This window comes from Mytilus californianus, unplaced genomic scaffold, assembly GCF_021869535.1.
Source record: "Mytilus californianus isolate M0D057914Y unplaced genomic scaffold, xbMytCali1.0.p SCAF_1, whole genome shotgun sequence".
NCBI classification, from domain to species: Eukaryota; Metazoa; Mollusca; class Bivalvia; order Mytilida; family Mytilidae; genus Mytilus; species Mytilus californianus.
Window position 1 is genome coordinate 2,126,646 of NW_026262581.1, and position 18,020 is coordinate 2,144,665.

General features: G+C 32.3%; 1 protein-coding gene across 3 annotated transcripts in view; it reads right to left on the reverse strand.

Moving 5' to 3' along the window:
- Positions 1 to 856: 856 nt before the first annotated feature.
- The window catches only part of LOC127733099 (centrosomal protein of 41 kDa B-like), a 41,039-nt gene continuing 23,875 nt past the window's right edge, over positions 857 to 18,020 (reverse strand). For all 3 annotated transcript variants that reach the window (XM_052242410.1, XM_052242497.1, XM_052242534.1), the window contains 9 exons: positions 16,234 to 16,295; positions 14,100 to 14,148; positions 13,131 to 13,284; positions 12,495 to 12,637; positions 11,501 to 11,568; positions 10,773 to 10,887; positions 9,080 to 9,265; positions 6,710 to 6,863; positions 857 to 1,692 (listed from right to left, as the gene is read on the reverse strand). In XM_052242410.1, the coding sequence (XP_052098370.1) occupies positions 6,742 to 6,863; positions 9,080 to 9,265; positions 10,773 to 10,887; positions 11,501 to 11,568; positions 12,495 to 12,637; positions 13,131 to 13,284; positions 14,100 to 14,148; positions 16,234 to 16,295 (899 nt within the window). In that variant the 3' untranslated portion in view covers positions 857 to 1,692; positions 6,710 to 6,741. The remainder of the gene's footprint in view (positions 1,693 to 6,709; positions 6,864 to 9,079; positions 9,266 to 10,772; positions 10,888 to 11,500; positions 11,569 to 12,494; positions 12,638 to 13,130; positions 13,285 to 14,099; positions 14,149 to 16,233; positions 16,296 to 18,020) is intronic.

Genomic DNA, 18,020 nt, shown 5'->3' on the forward strand with positions numbered 1-18,020 from the left:
GCTTATTAATGACAACCAAAATTGCATCAGGACAAGTATGTAATGTTCTTGGCTTATTAATGACAACCAAGATTACACCAGGACAAGTATGGTATGTTCATTTCTTATTAATGACCACCAAGATCACATCAGGACAAATATGATCTGTTCAGAACTTATAAATGACAACAAAGATCACACCAGGAAAAATATGGTATGTTCAGAACTTTATAATGACAACCAAGAGCACATCAGGACAAATATGATATGTTCAGAACTTATTAATGACAACCAAGATCACACCTTGACAAATACGGTATGTTAATGGCTTACTAATGACAACCAAGATCACACCAAGACAATAATGGTATGTTCAAAACTTATTAATGAGAACCAAGAGCACAACATGACAAATATGGTATGTTTATGGCTAATTAATGACAACCAAGATTACACCAGGACAAGAATGGTATGTTCAGAACTTATTAATGACAACAAAGATCACACCAGGAAAAATATGGTATGTTCAGAACTTATCAATGACAACCAAGATTACACCAGGACAAGTATGGTATGTTCAGAACTTATCAATGATAACCAAGATCACATCAGAACAAATATGATATGTTCAAGAACTTATTAATGAAAACCAGGATCACATCAGGACAACTAAGTATGATACGTTTAGAACTTATAAATGACAACCAAGATCACACCAGGACAAATATGATATGTTCAGAACTTAATAATGACAACCAAGATTGCACCAGGACAAATGTTATATATTCATGGCTTATAAATGACTGACAGTCTAGATTTTATTAGACAAATATGGTTTGGTCATGGCTTAATTATAATGTACTTATAGATAAATGTATCAAGTATGTTACATGCTTTATTATATGTATAAAATTAATAAATAGAATTCTTTTATTTAAAGTAATTACAAATTATGAAAGTTCAAAAATATTCCCCTCACCCTTGTTAATATCAACTCTGAAATTGCAAAGTGATTTACACTTATTTGAGTTAATATCAAAATTTCTTTTTACTGAAAAGAAATTATTTCCAAATATTTCCTTCATAAAAAATTCAATGAAAAACCAATTCAAACAAATATATCACTAAAATAACAATGATCTTAAAATTTCATATGTTGTGTACAAACACTCAGATCTAATATTAAATTTTAGTATTAATGATAAAATATGTGTTCATATCAAAACCATATTATTTTCTTGTGTTTTAGGATCTGTACATGTATACACATATTTATTTACAAAGTATATTATTCATAGATGACCATTTTATGGCTGACAAGATATACAAATTAAGTTAAAGCACTTTTATGGACGGAATAAATATTTAGAATGCCAAAATTGACACAAGTATATATATAAATCTGTGCTAGCTGCAGTATTTAAAACTCACTGAAGAACAGTAGTAACCTTTTTGAGGTTTTTGTTTTTTTATGTTCTACAAACATACATAAAAACATTCATTTTCAAACCAAAAATAAGAAATATACAAAAAAGTCAAAAACTGTTGAAATGGTGACAATTTCCTTCATTGAAGACACAATAAAATATGGGATCGTTCTTGCAAAATGCAAGAATTTGAAAACGAGTTGGTTCAAGTTAAAACCTGAAAACAATAAATACTGCAGAGTTTTTTCTGTGAACACTTTGGATTCCAATTCTCTCTTCATTCAACCTACAAATAGATAAAACAATTTTCAGAAATTGGCAAAAATAATTCTTAACATTAACCATCAGTTACCATTTTGCTTTATTTCTAATGTAAATTCAAAATCTTGTAAAGAAAAATGACTAAAGGGAGATGTGTGGTACACGTCAATGAGACAGCAATCCTGTGTGGTACATGTCAATGAGACAGCAACCATGTGTGGTACACGCCAATAAGACAGCAACCATGTGTGGTACACATCAATGAGACAGCAACCATGTGTGGTACACGTCAATGAGACTGCAACCATGTGTGGTACATGTCAATGAGACTGCAACCATGTGTGGTACATGTAAATGAGACAGCAACCATGTGTGGTATACGTCAATGAGACAGCAACCATGTGTGGTACACGTCAATGCGACAGCAACCATGTGTGGAACAGGTCAATGTGACAGCAACCATGTGTGGTATACATCAATGCAACAGCAACCATGTGTGGTATACATCAATGAGACAGCAACCATGTGAGGTATGATCAATGAGACAGTAACCATGTGTGGTGTGATCAATGAGACAGTAACCATGTGTGATATACGTCAATGAGACAGCAACCATGTGCGGTACAGGTCAATGTGACAGCAACCATGTGTGGTATACATCAATGGGACAGCAACCATGTGTGGTATACGTCAATGAGACAGCAACCATGTGTGGTATACGTCAATGCAACAGCAACCATGTATGGTATACGTCAATGCGACAGCAACCATGTGTGGTATGATCAATGAGACAGTAACCATGTGTGGTATGATCAATGAGACAGTAACCATGTATGGTACAGGTCAATGCGACAGCAACCATGTGCGGTATTTGTCAATGTGACATCAACAATGTGCGGTATACGTCAATGAGACAGCAACCATGTGTGGTATACATCAATGAGACAGCAACCATGTGTGGTATACGTCAATGAGACAGCAACCATGTGTGGTATACGTCAATGCAACAGCAACCATGTATGGTATACGTCAATGCGACAGCAACCATGTGTGGTATGATCAATACGACAGCAACCATGTGTGTTATACGTCAATGTAACAGCAACCATGTGTGGTATACGTCAATGAGACAGCAACCATGTGTGGTATACGTCAATGAGACAACAACCATGTGTGGTATACGTCAATGAGACAGCAACCATGTGTGGTATACGTCAATGAGACAGCAACCATGTGTGGTATACGTCAATGCGACAGCAACCATGTGTGGTATACATCAATGAGACAACAACCATGTGTGATATACGTCAATGAGACAGCAACCAAATTGCAGCTAGAGGTAAACATACTGTTAAATATTATATAGGTGTCAAAATGTCAAGCTCTAAATCACCTTGTCACTAAATAGGTTGTCAATAAATTAAATAAAAACAATCAAAGGTCTGCCATAAACACTAACAAGCTTGCATACAATGCAGGGTTTGAACCTCATGTTTTTCAAGGGGCCATGTGGGCCCTGGTAAAATAAATTTGGAAGTCCACAATAAATAAATCTAAGTAACCCCCAAAATTTAAGGGATATTTAAATTTGTAATCAAAATTTGGGGAAACCTGAGAAAAATTAAATGCCTTTAAATTGAATGATTCTGCTTCAAGTTCTCTCATGTTCAGTCACTGGTTTTATTTGGAGAGGTTTTTGTGGGTATAAAATATGTCCATATTCTGTATTTTAATGCAATATTAAGCACTGAATCAGAATCTATCAAAGACTTGTTATGGACATGGCAGCTTACACTAGGGAAATTTTTCAGTAGTATTTCGGAGAAATGAAAATCTGAAGTCAACTAGATATCATTGAGATGGGAGCAATCTCTGTGGGCCCCGCTGTAGTAATAGCGGACACGATCTTTACCATAGGACATGGGGTTGTCAACTAAAACCGAAGTTTTTGACCTTGACCTTTGACCTAGGAAGTTGTACATACATTATGACACACCCTCTGGTGTTGGTTAATATACATGTCAAGTATAAACTTTGAAATCATAATGGTTCTCTAGATATACAGCAGACACAATTTGTTACGGACGGACAGACTGATCACTATAGGGTGTCCGCCATTCAGCTGGGCCCTAATAAAATGATTGTGTATCTGTAATGGCAACGTAGAAATTTATTAAGCAAGAACAAATTTTCACTTTCACTTTCTGACAAGTAAACTCGTGAAGAATAGATTATTTAGTTTTACACAGGAATGTACAGTAAATTAACAAGTTTCTTTATGTAGCAAGAAAACAAATACAGTGACCCCAATTTTTCTAGTTGTTTTCTGAAAGAACATAGTAAGAGCTTTCTTCTCAAATCTTATGTTAAAGTTCTATCCTTAAGTTTTCTTTCTGTTCACATAAGTGCTTGTTTCCATGTATAGTCCATACAATATCTAACAATTTTGCACAAACTCTAGTTTACACTTTGCTGTTGCGAATTGACCCTCCCCCCCCTCCCCCCACAAAAATAAAATAAAAAATTTACCCCCCCCCCCCCTTTTTTTTTGCTTTTGTGCAATACACTATGCTGTTGTGTATTAACCCCCACCCCCACACCATTTATTTTTGCAAAAAAAAATAATATTTGAAGAAATTTTCTTTTTAATTTCTGAAAAATTAAATGAGAAAAAATTTACCCCCCCCCCCCCCCCCATTTCTTTCCCTCAAGATATGGTCATAATCTCAATTCAAATTTCCAATGGAGTTTGCAGCCATAATTACCCATTTAAATTTACCATAGTGCTAACTTAATCTATTTTATAATAGAATTTAAAATATGGTGTCAAATCTTTCATATGGATTTTTTTGTAAAAAAAAAGATGCAACATTTTATTGGTCTTCCTTTATAAATATGCATTTCTTTAAACATAATTTAAAAGCAGTGTAAGGGAGGTAATTCAAATGATGTATTTGAAATACCTCCCTTACACTGCTTTAAATAATGTTTTGTACTTTGTATTTGTCCATTAATCAGGACACCCTTGATTTTCCCCCTTTTTTGCCTTCAATTCCTAAAAGGTTTGAGCCAAAACCCCCCAAAGCAAATCCTAACCATCCCTTTGTGGTATGAAAACTTGTGGTATAATTTCAGAGAGATCCATACACTTTTCCACAAGTTATTGTCTGGAAACTAGAAAAATGCTTATTTTTGGCCCCGAATTCCTTAACTATTGGTACCATAACTCCCAAAATCAATCCCAACCTTCCTTTTGTGGTATTGAACCTTATGGTAAAATTTCATAGAGATCCATTCACTTAAACTAAAGTCATTGTGCGAAAACCAATGTCTTCGGACGACGACGACGATGCCAACGTCATACCAATATACGAACGCATAAAAAACTAGAGGCTCTAAAGAGCCTGTGTCACTCACCTGCATCTTCAACAATGGCAACTTTTTAAATCATCATAAAAGGGGAATAACTCTATTAAGACAATTAACTGTTAACACAGAGATATGTCTTGCCTTGTTGTACTTTTGATAATGCAAATGTTGAAATTAAAATAGCAATACTTTAACATGTAAGTTATGCAAATATTCAAAGTCAATGAACCATGACTAAAGGTACATGGCAAAACAATCTCCATGGAAATGAGATGTGCCAATGCTAATACAACTGCATACCAAATACCATAGACTTATCATAAGTCGTTCCCTTTCAACAAACCTAAACACAAACATTGTCTTGTAAACTATGTAAAAGTTTCAAAGTCAATGAACCATAATGAAGGGGTGGGGCTATATAATCTCCATGGAAACGAGACTTGCAAATGCCAATAAATTTGCATACCAAATATCATTGACTTAACATTAGCGGTTCATCTTAAACTGATCTAATCACAAACTAATACTTGTAAACTAAGCAAAAGTTTCAAAGTCAATAGACCATGACTGAGGGGGTGGGACAAAATATTCTCCTTGGAAATGAGATATGCAAATGCTTATACAACTGCATACCAAATATCATTGACTTACCACTAGTGGTTCCCCTTGAACTGACCTAATCACAAACTAATACATGTAATCTAAGCAAAAGTTTTAAAGTCAATAGACCATGACTGAGAGGACCGAGCCAAATAATCTCTATGGAAATGTGATATGCCAATGCTTATACAACTGCATACCAAATATCATTTACTTACCACTAGTGGTTCCCCATAAACTGACCTAATCACATACTAATACATGTAAACTAAGCAAAAGTTTCAAATTCAATAGACCATGACCATGAGGGACCAGGCCCAAATAATTTCCATGGAAATGAGATGTGCCAGTGCTAATACAACTGCATACCAAATATCATTGACAAACCACTAGTGATTCACCTTAAACTAGACCTAATCACAAACTAATACATTGTTGACGCCACCGCCGCCGACAACAGCATACCTATGTCTTGCTTTTTGACTCCGTCAAGGCGAGACAAAAACAGACCAAAACGCAAAAACTTAACATTGAGCAATGAACTGTGACAATGAGGTCAGGTGAGCTAAAAAAAAGCACTATTTAGACTATATTTCGGGAAAATATGGAAAAATTCTATTGGTTTTAATATATAGTCCACATCTACCTAAAAGGAGCATTGCAAAGTCAGGGTCTTAATATAAAAATTTTTTGGTAGGAAATACCATTGAGGCCTTTTTTTTTAGATCAATATTTTTCTCTGTTGTCTCTTGATATGTATGAATATTATCATTATTTACAAAATCTTTCCTCCTGCTCTTTGTAACAAAAGATGTTCAGCTATCATTTTTTTTTTTCATTAAACAAACCTTTTTTCAATAAAAGAAGAATGCTTTTCAAACGTATATGGGACAGACAGAAAGACAGAAGGACAGAAAGACAAAAGGACGGAAGGACAGAAAGACAGAAAGAAGGAAAGACTGAAGGATGGACGGTCAAGGGTAGTACTTAAAAATATAGAAACACTGACCATGGCAGTTTTTTCTGACAACATAAATAAGTATATTGATGGCAATATCTCTGACATTACGTACCCATTCATTCTCAGACACACATGGATGTGATATCATTTAAATGGTGCTCTGTGTGATGCCACTGACCCTGACATATAACTTTTAGGTGTACCCATACCGGAGCTTTTACCCATTCTACTACTGCTGGCCATGGTACTGGCATTGGACAAACGACCTGATAAAAAAAAAGCAAAAAAAAACAGTAAACAAATATTTCTTCTATTTCTGATTTGTAAGGAAAAGTAAAAATCAATTAACTTTGTACATGGAAATTAGCAGTGGTATATTTATTTAGTAAAAAGACTGTACCATTTTTACAGAATTATGTGGTACAATTTTCTTATCAGGATTCTGATATTCAGATATATATTGCTTTGTTGTTTGTTTCTGAGAAAAACTAAAAACTTTTTTAAAAAATCCAATAGGAAATATAGAATGAATAAACAATCAAAACATATGTAGTAAGCAGAATATTGAAGCTGGAGCTTTAGAATGTACACAGTCAATGAAAGGTTATCTTAGTATCTAAACACTTCGGTCTTTAAAGTTTATTTGAAATGGTTTCCATACGCTCACTGTTAAACTATAACCATTTAAAAGCATTACATAATAAAAAAACCTAAAACAAGTTATATCTAAGAACCATATAATTAGTTCTTGAGGCCTAACCATGCATGCCTAATTCAAAACTGTCTTGTAGTAGTTGTATTAATATTACATGCAAAATATTTCACAAGGAAAATTCAGATTAACCCATTTTTAGAGTGATTGGTTGTTTATCTTCAAGTTGCAAATATTTCATGCATATTCAGAACAACCTATATTTAGATAACATTAGCTTTCTCTATTTAATAGTTCGAATAATAGGATCAAAGGTAATATGAAAATACATGCTTTAGTTCAAAAAATATGTTGACATGATTAACCTACATAATCCTGATTAATACACTAAGAACTAATCTATCAATTTTAAATCATGTTAAAGATTAAACTACAATCCATCACAATAACAATTATAATCCACCAAACTTTTGACTTACTGTTCTTGCCTAAAACAAAATTGCTGTATTAATTTATTAATACTTAATCAATTTAAAAACAGCAAAAAAAATCAAACCAAATAATGCTCCCTTTCAAATTCTCTTTAGAAAGTTTCACATACAGATAAAACCTTTCTTCGTATACTTTTCACTGTACACATGCTGGAATTATGTTCTATATTAATTCAATAACTTGAATTTATATTCAAATTATAGAAAGTTAACTGAAGACAGGAATTTTTTTTCAACTACACTTTATACCCTGTGCTTGGAAATCTGAAGTCATCTTTTGGATAGTTCTACAGACACCATCTAAACTTTGATACACATTAAGGAATATCCATGTCACAGATGACTGCAAATATGTCCAATTGTCAGTCAAAATCTTATTCTTTTATACTAGTTCATAACTAATGACCAAATGGGACTTATCACTAGATATCCTAATGTCAAGGGCATTATAACAAGTGATACATTGAACTAGTTTCAATAGCAGAAACTGCTAACCTTCCTAAAAAGGACAGTATTCCTAGTTTTTCTTTAGATCCCTTTCACTGCAAACCTGCACTGTAGATTATCAAATTAAATGGTTAGGCCATGAATATGATCTAAACAATAGAACACAAACAGGTCAAAACAAACAGAGCTCATAAAAATATCAATCAAAGAGCAATGAATGAGAAATTACTTGTATTCATCATCCTACTATTATGTCCTGAAATAAAAATACAAGTAATCACACTCTTACAATTAATCAAATTATGTAATTTTCCAGAAAATTTAAAAAATAGAAAAGCTGTTCAATGAGCTGTGAGAAAAGAACTAAGGCTCACAGATTTAGATTTTCTCATCTAGTTACAGATCTGAGACTTTCCACAGCAGATCCATTTTAAATATAAAGTCACTGCAACATATTTGGAACATAAAATCAAGAAAGGAATTAGAAAGAGGAAAGCTGACCAAACCATCAATGAAAGCACATCTAAAATAACACAGAACACAAGTTCAAGATATATCATCATATATAGTGTTCTACAACCTGCCTTATAAACTGTACCCACATTTATATCCAAACATAACATTTTTATACAATAATATCATTCTACAATTAGACCACTACATCTGTATTTTCATATTTATAGACAAATTCGTATGTAGTACCAAAGAGAGAACCGAAGTTATAAATTAGGTATCATGGACTTATTAGCCATCAAACATCAAAATACAGCCTCAAATATTGCAATGACAACTCTTAAATAACAATATTACATGATAATCTTACACACACTTAACTGGTACAAGGAAAAAATAGCTGTCTCAGTGATTATCTCCCCTGACAAATAAAACTTACTTCCTGTGCTTCTATCTTGTAAGGCATTATCTAAGTACATATTTAATCGATCTATATCATGTTGGTCAAAATCTTTCTGTGAGGCTGGAATGATTTCTTTTGGTGGCTTGGCTGCTTCTGTCACATTTTGATTAGGTGTACCAGTAAAAAGACCTTCTGGAAATGTTTTGTAGGCTATCCTCATTCCTAAAAATTAACAAATACATATTTCAATGAAATGATTAAATTTTTACTTTCAATATTTTTAAAGTTAATATAACTTGAGGTATGGGCAGCATTTAAGAATGTAATTTATGCTTTGAAGAACAAGGTCACACATGATACAAATGGAGTTTTTTAATCACAAAAAGTTTATTTTTTCAAAACTGTTTCAACGGCAGACATAAGGTAAATATTATGCACTCTATAGTGAAAGAAAAAGAAGGGTATTATCATTATAACAAAAAGTTGTAGCTTACCCCTGATAACAAAAACAAGTGATCATATCCCTTTTGGACTAGAGTTGTAGCTTACCCCCCTGATAACAAAAACAAGTTATCATATCCCCTTTGGAGAAGAGTGGTAGCTTACCACCTGATAACAAAAACAAGTTATCATATCCACTATGGAGAAGAGTTGAAGCTTACCCCCCTGATAACAAAAAACAAATAATCATATCCCCTTTGGAGAAGAGTGGTAGCTTACTCCCTGATAACAAAAACAAGTTATCATAATCCCCTTTGGAGAAGAGTTGTAGCTTACTCCCTGATAACAAAAACCAAGTTATCATATCCCCTTTGGAGAAGAGTGGTAGCTTAATCCCTGATAACAAAAACAAGTTATCATATCCCTTTTGAACTAGAGTTATAGCTTACCCCCTGATAACAAAAACAAGCTATCATATCCACTATGGAGAAGAGTTGAAGCTTACCACCCTGATAACAAAAACCAAGTTATCATATCCCCTTTGGAGTGGTAGGTTACTCCCTGATAACAAAAACAAGTTATCATATCCACTATGGAGAAGAGTTGAAGCTTACCCCCCTGATAACAAAAACCAAGTTATCATATCCCCTTTGGAGAAGAGTGGTAGCTTAATCCCTGATAACAAAAACAAGTTATCATATCCCCTTTGGACTAGAGTTATAGCTTACTCCCTGATAACAAAAACAAGCTATCATATCCCTTTTGGACTAGAGTTATAGCTTACCCCCTGATAACAAAAACAAGCTATCATATCCCCTTTGGACAAGAGTTATAGCTTACCCCCTGATAACAAAAACAAGTTATCATATCCCTTTTGGACTAGAGTTATAGCTTACCCCCTGATAACAAAAACAAGCTATCATATCCCCTTTGGACTAGAGTTGAATCTTACCCCCTGATAACAAAAACAAGTTATCATATCCCTTTTGGACTAGAGTTGAATCTTACCCCCTGATAACAAAAACAAGTTATCATATCCCCTTTGGACTAGAGTTGAATCTTACCCCCTGATAACAAAAACAAGTTATCATATCCCTTTTGGACTAGAGTTGAATCTTACCCCCTGATAACAAAAACAAGTTATCATATCCCCTTTGGACTAGAGTTGAATCTTACCCCCTGATAACAAAAACAAGTTATCATATCCCCTTTGGACTAGAGTTGAATCTTACCCCCTGATAACAAAAACAAGTTATCATATCCCTTTTGGACTAGAGTTGAATCTTACCCCCTGATAACAAAAACAAGTTATCATATCCCCTTTGGACTAGAGTTGTAGCTGCATTAGGCGCTAATCTTTCATCTTCATCACAAACTAAAATTATTTTTCCTGGAACATTTTTCTGTTAGAGGTTAAGGAATACATCTTAAAGAGACAATTAACATACTATAAAATTATCAAGAAATGAGTTGGAGTCATCTTAAAAGTTTAATCGTTACCAGAATGACTTGACCATTCTGGAAACAGTTGTGTCACTAATTACAACAGATGTATTCTATTTGTAATATCCATAATCGTATCATAATAACTTAACAGATTTTTAATTTTCATGAGCAACACCAGCAGCAACTTGTTGTCCTATCAGGACCCCAAAGTTTCTGATTTTTTAAATTTTTTGCTAAATCTTTTGTTTTCTGTGTAGTGTTTTTGTTGATCTTACCACCATGATGTTGACTGCCCTTTTTTTACATGTAATTTTTTAATTGCCCACTTGGTTTCTTCTCACTGGTCGATGAATTGTTTTAAAGTTCAACATTTTCCTTCTTTTTTTTTGACAAAGTGTCAATTTTAGTGTGGAATAGATCTTAATACATTTATTCACTTTGTTTCAGCGTAATCATGTAATATGAAAAACTTCACAACATTGTCTTCTGCCATGGTTAATATTGATCTCATATGATAACCATGGATACCAATACAATTAATTAGTATCTATATTAAAGACAAAAGGATACATATGCCAGCATGTCTTTTGTTTCAAAATTTGTGGCCCTCGACAAGTAGGCTGTTGGATAACTCTTGGCTGCAAAAAAGATCATATGATACATAAGAAATTACATGTATTCTATAGCACAGGTGACATATATTTAAAGTGATTTTATCAATTTACATATATACCAAAACACAGACTTGACAAATCATTAGTCTCATACCTACATTGTTAAATTATACCTCTTTAACTTCAGACATATAAAAACTTGGAAGTACTGCTAGCAAATCTTTAAAAATATACCCCTCCCTTCCCCATAAAGCAATGACTTAGCCACTGTTTTTCATAGAAACACTTAAAATTAATTCGGATCAAAAATCAAAATTTGAGGTGCAAAATGGCATTAAAAAGAAACACCTAAAATCAATTTGGATCCAAAAACAAAATAGGAGGTGCAAAATTGCATTAAGTGGTGATGATTCTAATAAAGTTTTAATAAATGAGGTGAGGAGTTGCAGATACAAAATGGGTAGCATACCCCTCCTTCAAAGTCCATTAATTGCTAAGGAAATCCACAAAAATAATTAGGATAAAAAAAACTAAAAAGATTGTGAAGATTCTGAGAAAGTTATCATCAAATTCTAATCTTGGGTTAAGAGTAGAAGCAAATAAAAATGAGTAGTGTAGAGTGGGGATATAACAAATCCATGTCATGCCCAAAATTATTTAGATGGAGAAATAAAATGGAAGATGCAAACATACATTACATGAGTAAAATTCTATGGAAGACTCCAAAATTTCTGTCAAGCAGTTCAGTTGCAATTGTGGATACAAAAGTTGAACAGAAGGACAAATGAATAAACAAACAGACGGACAGATCAGAATATATCACATGCAACAGAAAACGGTTGGCATTACAACAAATTGGAAACAACAAATCAGAAGATGAATGAATCCCTCTGTAGGATAATACTATATCACATGATCAGTACAATGAATGTATGATTATCTCCCTTTACCTGAGATCATATGAAACTGATCATAATCATCTTTCACCCGGATATCTAACAGCAAATATGGACAACCATCATCTAATAAGTCTGGTTTAGGAGCTGGTGGTGGTGGTTTGTCTATATCTATCTCTCCAACACCTCTTACAACTCTACAATCAAATCAATAACATTGGATTTAGGCTAATTTATTGTATCATGATAAACTTTTTGCAACAATCCCATAGTTGTTATCAACAAATATTTGCAGTCTGCTTAATTAGGATTTTTAATGTTTTATAAAATATATTGTAACAATTTTTCCTTCTATATATCCCCAACACCCTAACAACTCTACAATCAAATCAATAATGTTGACTTTTAGGTAAATCTATTGAATTTGATATACTTCTTTGAACAATTCCATAGATGTTATCAACAAATACTTGCAGTGATAAGTATTGTTTATCAAATAATTTTTTAATCAACATTTTGTATGCCATAAAATTTACTGTGATCGATGAATTTATCGATCTAGTCATTTAGTTTTCTTCTCTTTTTTATAAATTTTTGATGATTAAAGTTAAAAAAATTTATTTGTAGGAAAATGTTGACATAACAATCTTCCATACTGATTTAAAACATGTTTTGGAAGGAAAAACTAACCCCTGTAATGTAGATCTTTTTCCAGATCTATCAGGTTCACCATAATCTCCCTCAGTGAGAGCTAATGATGGAGCAGGGCTGATTCTTTGTCCTCCTTGTATTCTCTGAATCTCCATATCAGCTGTATCAGGTCGTGTTGATAAGTTTCCATTGTCTGCAAAACAAAAATATTACAAAATTAAGTTTTTTTTTTTTACCTCAATGTATATTTTATTCAAATCTTATTTTTGCTATTGTCTTAACTCAGGCTGGTTTAGAAATAAACTCTATTATTGTAGTGAGGATCAGCTATTTCAACAACTAACAAATGCCATTTTCATAGAAAAAATACATGAAATAGAAAGACAGTATATCCAGTATATTGGATCAAGGATATTGGTTTTGTACTTTTTTTTTATATGATATCTAAAATGGACAAACTTTTTTCATACAATCCATGAAAAATTTTCAATTGTTTTGTCATCTTCTGTAACTTAACTTATAACTGTCTTTTTTTTCATTTGGACAGGTCTATTAATATTGCCAAATCAGCTGCTATTTTCTATTTGTAGATTTTCATTTTTAGAACACAAAGTGGTTGATGTGTAACTGGGACCAATAGATAACCGATAGATTTGTGTATTATTCCCAGAAAGAGATGTGTCATTATTTCTGTTTATGCATCAAATAACACAATATTTGAAAGCAAATGCTACTTTGAAGATATTTATATTTCATGTACCTTGAATAAAAAAGCTTAAAACTTTGATTTTTGTTTTTTTCTGAAAATCTTGAATATTTGGTCAGAAGATCTGTAAACCAACAAATTAAAAAAAAATTTGCACAACAGTCAAAATTTAAATGAACTGTTTTGTTATGATAAAAAGCTTAAACTAAAATATATTGTTATTGTGAAAGAAAAGCTTTTTTTTCTTAATTCTTAGTTATATAAATTCTTTACTACATAAATAGATTGATGTAAGTACTTACTCATAGAACTATTACATGTGTCTCTTTGATATTCCCATACCTTAGTAACCTGAAAATAAAAATGTTGATGACGTCGCGGTCACATGACATAATTATGTCTATGAGCTGATAGACAAAACACTTTCAGCCAATCAGAGGACGTGTTACATCCAAAATTAAATTATTCCTTAATAAATATACTTTTAGCATGAAAAGTAAGAAATGAAGCAAAATTTACCAAAATAAAAATCTAAAGGGCTTTTCACTCATTACTATAGGACTCCTTTAGTCTAGAGAGTTCATGCTGTCTGGGTAATCTTTTATTTGACAAGTTTTCTTACTTGCAATATGTAAACCCATTAGAGCGTTATAGTTCTTGTAAATTGTGGTCTCAAACAAGGATACTGAATATTTTTTTAACACAATTTTGGTAAGTTGTTGAAGACTTGAAAGACCGTCATTTTTTGTTACTGTCAAATCCATACAGGATGTCACAACTTAAATGAACCTATACTGTGTATTCATTAATTTTCATGGATACCAATTTTCATGGATTGAGGAAACTTTGTATTTTCGTGGATATTTAATTTCGTGGTTTTACATATACAAGCCTATAGATAATTTGTACTTCGTTGAACATTTAAATTTGTGGTTCATCTGTAACCACGAAATCAACGAAAATTGGTATCCAACGAATAATAATGAATCCACAGTATCAACAGTTTGGCTGCATGAACTGATTGAAATTTCGTACATGTTTTTGTAAAAACATTTCAGAATAAATAATTGTGGATGCAAGTTTAAAACTGCAATGTTTATTTTAATGACTTAATTTTAAATTCATTTGGAATTGATCATGCTACTTCGATTTTGAGTTTAAATAAATTTCTTTGTCGAGCACAGCTGGATACGACCGCAGAGGTTCAACCCTGAACAGTTGAGGCAAAAATGGACACAATATTCGTGCTTGATACAGGTCTGAATTTGGATTGAAATTAAATGTTTGACACAGAAAAACTGTCAAAGAACTTAGAATTGGTTATGTGATTTGAATTTATATTCAATTTTTTGCTTTTGTGCAATTCACTATGCTGTTGCGAATTCCCCCCCCCCCCCCCCCAAAAAAAAAAAAAAGAATTTCACCCCATTTTTTTTTTGGCAAACAAATTTTTTTCACCCCACCCATTATTTTTTGCAAAAAAAAAAAAATATATTTGAAGAAATTTTCAATTTAATTTCTGAAATCTGTAATGAGAAAAAAAAAATTGTCCCCCCCCCATAATTTCTTTTTTACCCCCCCCCCCCCCCCCCCCCCCAATTTTTTTTTCATCTCCCCTACCCTTTTTCCAAAAAAAAAAATCTTTCCCTTTAGATATGGTCATTATCTCAATTCAAATTTCCAATGGAGTTTGCAACCATAATTACCAATTTAAATACATCATAAAAGTCTTAAAATAGAAAATGACATACATGACATACATGATCATGTCTAAAAATAATATATCTTTAATCAGCATTTTTATTAGTAACTTGACAGCTAATCACCTCAAGACAATACAAAATTTCTTTATACATAATTTTAAAGCAGTGTAAGGGAGGTAATCCAAATTTAACATTGTACTTAAAAGTGATTGTCCATTAACAAGGAAACCCTTGTTTATTCCCCCTTTTTTGCCCCTAATTCCTAAACGGTTTGAGCCATTACCCCCCAAAGCCAATCCTAACCATCCCTTTGTGGTATGGAAACTTGTTGTACAATTTCAGAGAGATCCATACACCGTTCCACAAGTTATTTGCTGAAAACTAGAAAAATGCTTATTTGGGCCCTTTTTTTGGCAGCTAATTCCTGAACTGTTAGGACCATAACCCCCAAAATCAATCCCAACATTCCTTTTGTGGTTAAAAATCTTGTGTTTAAATTTCATAGATTTCTATTTACTAATACTAAAGTTATTGTCCGGAAACCAAGTGTCTTCGGACGACGACGACGATATGATACCAATATACGACCACAAAAATTTTTTGCAGTTGTATAAAAATTGGCTAATTCAAGTCGAATCATGAATGAATTTCTGAGTTACGATACAAGTTTTTCCTCTGTTTTTGAGAATTGTACTTGAAAAAGTGTTTAAATAAAAACATCCATACTACTTACCAACTGAACAAAAGTGGCTGCTTTCATTCGTTTGAATATTTCATCTTTTTTGAATCTGTAATCTGAAACAAAGAATCAATGTTAGTAAAAACATTTCTTAGGCAGATTTAATGTAAGTAATTCTATATAAATTTTAAAATCTATAAAAACATTTCTTAGGCAGATTTAATGTAAGTGATTCTAAATAAACTTAAAAATCTATAAAAACATTTCTTAGGCAGATGTAATATAAGTGATTCTAAATATACTTAAAAATCTATAAATACATTCAGAATTCAAGCTCAAATAAAAATCATAGTGTGAAATAAGAACGACTTTTAATCAGCAGAATTCATTTACAGTTATAATTATAAACAAGAATGTGTCCATAGTACAAGGATGCCCCACTCCACCATCATTTTCTATGTTCAGTGAACTGTGAAATTGGGGTCAAAACTCTTAATTTGGCATAAAAATTAGAAAGATCATTGCAGAGAAACATCAAAGAACTTCAAATATTAGATATTTTGACAAATGTAAACAGTTGAACAATAGATTGTGTGAAGTTCAGACACAAATGTTCAGTTTCTGGTTTTTTAAGAGAACTCTTGACTTCTATATTTAATAATTTATTAACACAAATTGGTAAAACAGGGTTTTCAGTCATCTTTTTGCTACCTGTCTCTTTATTTGATTGGTCTGTAGTAACTATTGTCTAGGTTATATACAAATGTTATAATGATTGTATGGTCATACTAGCAGATAAGCAAACTTAACCTAATTTGTACCCACTCAAGTATAATATGCTATAATGCTCTTATCATCTATATTTTTGCATCTTTTCTTTTTTTTACAGTTAAAATATCTGTTGTAGTTCTGAAAGCTTACTGTAATAGCCTGCTTTGATCCCTATCATTATATTCAAGTAAATAATTTAAAGGTTTGAATTATATTTTGGATGGTTTTAATGAATAATTTTCTGGATGATTCTATGTAATCAATTTCAGAATACATGTATAATGTAAAGATTAATACTTTCACTCTCAACAAGACATCACAAATATGAGAAGTTATCAACATTAGAGAAAGACAAATAAACATTTTTAATGTGTGTTAAAGGTTTATATACTAAAATTCACAACTGAAAACACTAATTTCATCAAAGTGTGTTTCCATTCAGAATTATTGCCCTAATATTAAATTTAATCCACTACAACGTCACTGAATGTGTGTGTTCAAAAAAGGCATACATAATACTTCATCTTTCCATTGGATAATTCAGTTGTTAACGTAATATATTTTTTTTCTGAAAGCATTCATGAATCATATGGGAATCATCATCACAAAGGAGTAGGTTAAGGTTACATAAGGAGTTAATTATATGATCCCTATTTCTAGCTAAAATCATGCATTTAGATTTATTGACCAATATCACAATCTATCATAGCTAATACAAAGACTAGACAGGAAATGGCTTTTTTGTTGAAAATTAACCTACATGTATTAGCATTCTTTTCATGATGTCACAAAAAGCACAAAGTTTGAATTTGCACTAAAAGTCAATTAAAAACATGAGAATTTCCAATGAAATATCAACGCTTCATAAGAAGTTCAAGATATGGACCAAAAACAGTTCTATTTCATTTTCTTGCAAGTCTATTCATCAACTTTAAACATGTTTTATCTAAAATGTAAAAATGTTGGACTTAACATTCTGGACCAAAAATGGCCCTTACCAAACTTACTCCCCAGATATTTTAAATAATTTCAATGTATCTTTCTCATGGGGCACCCATATGAGATCCAGC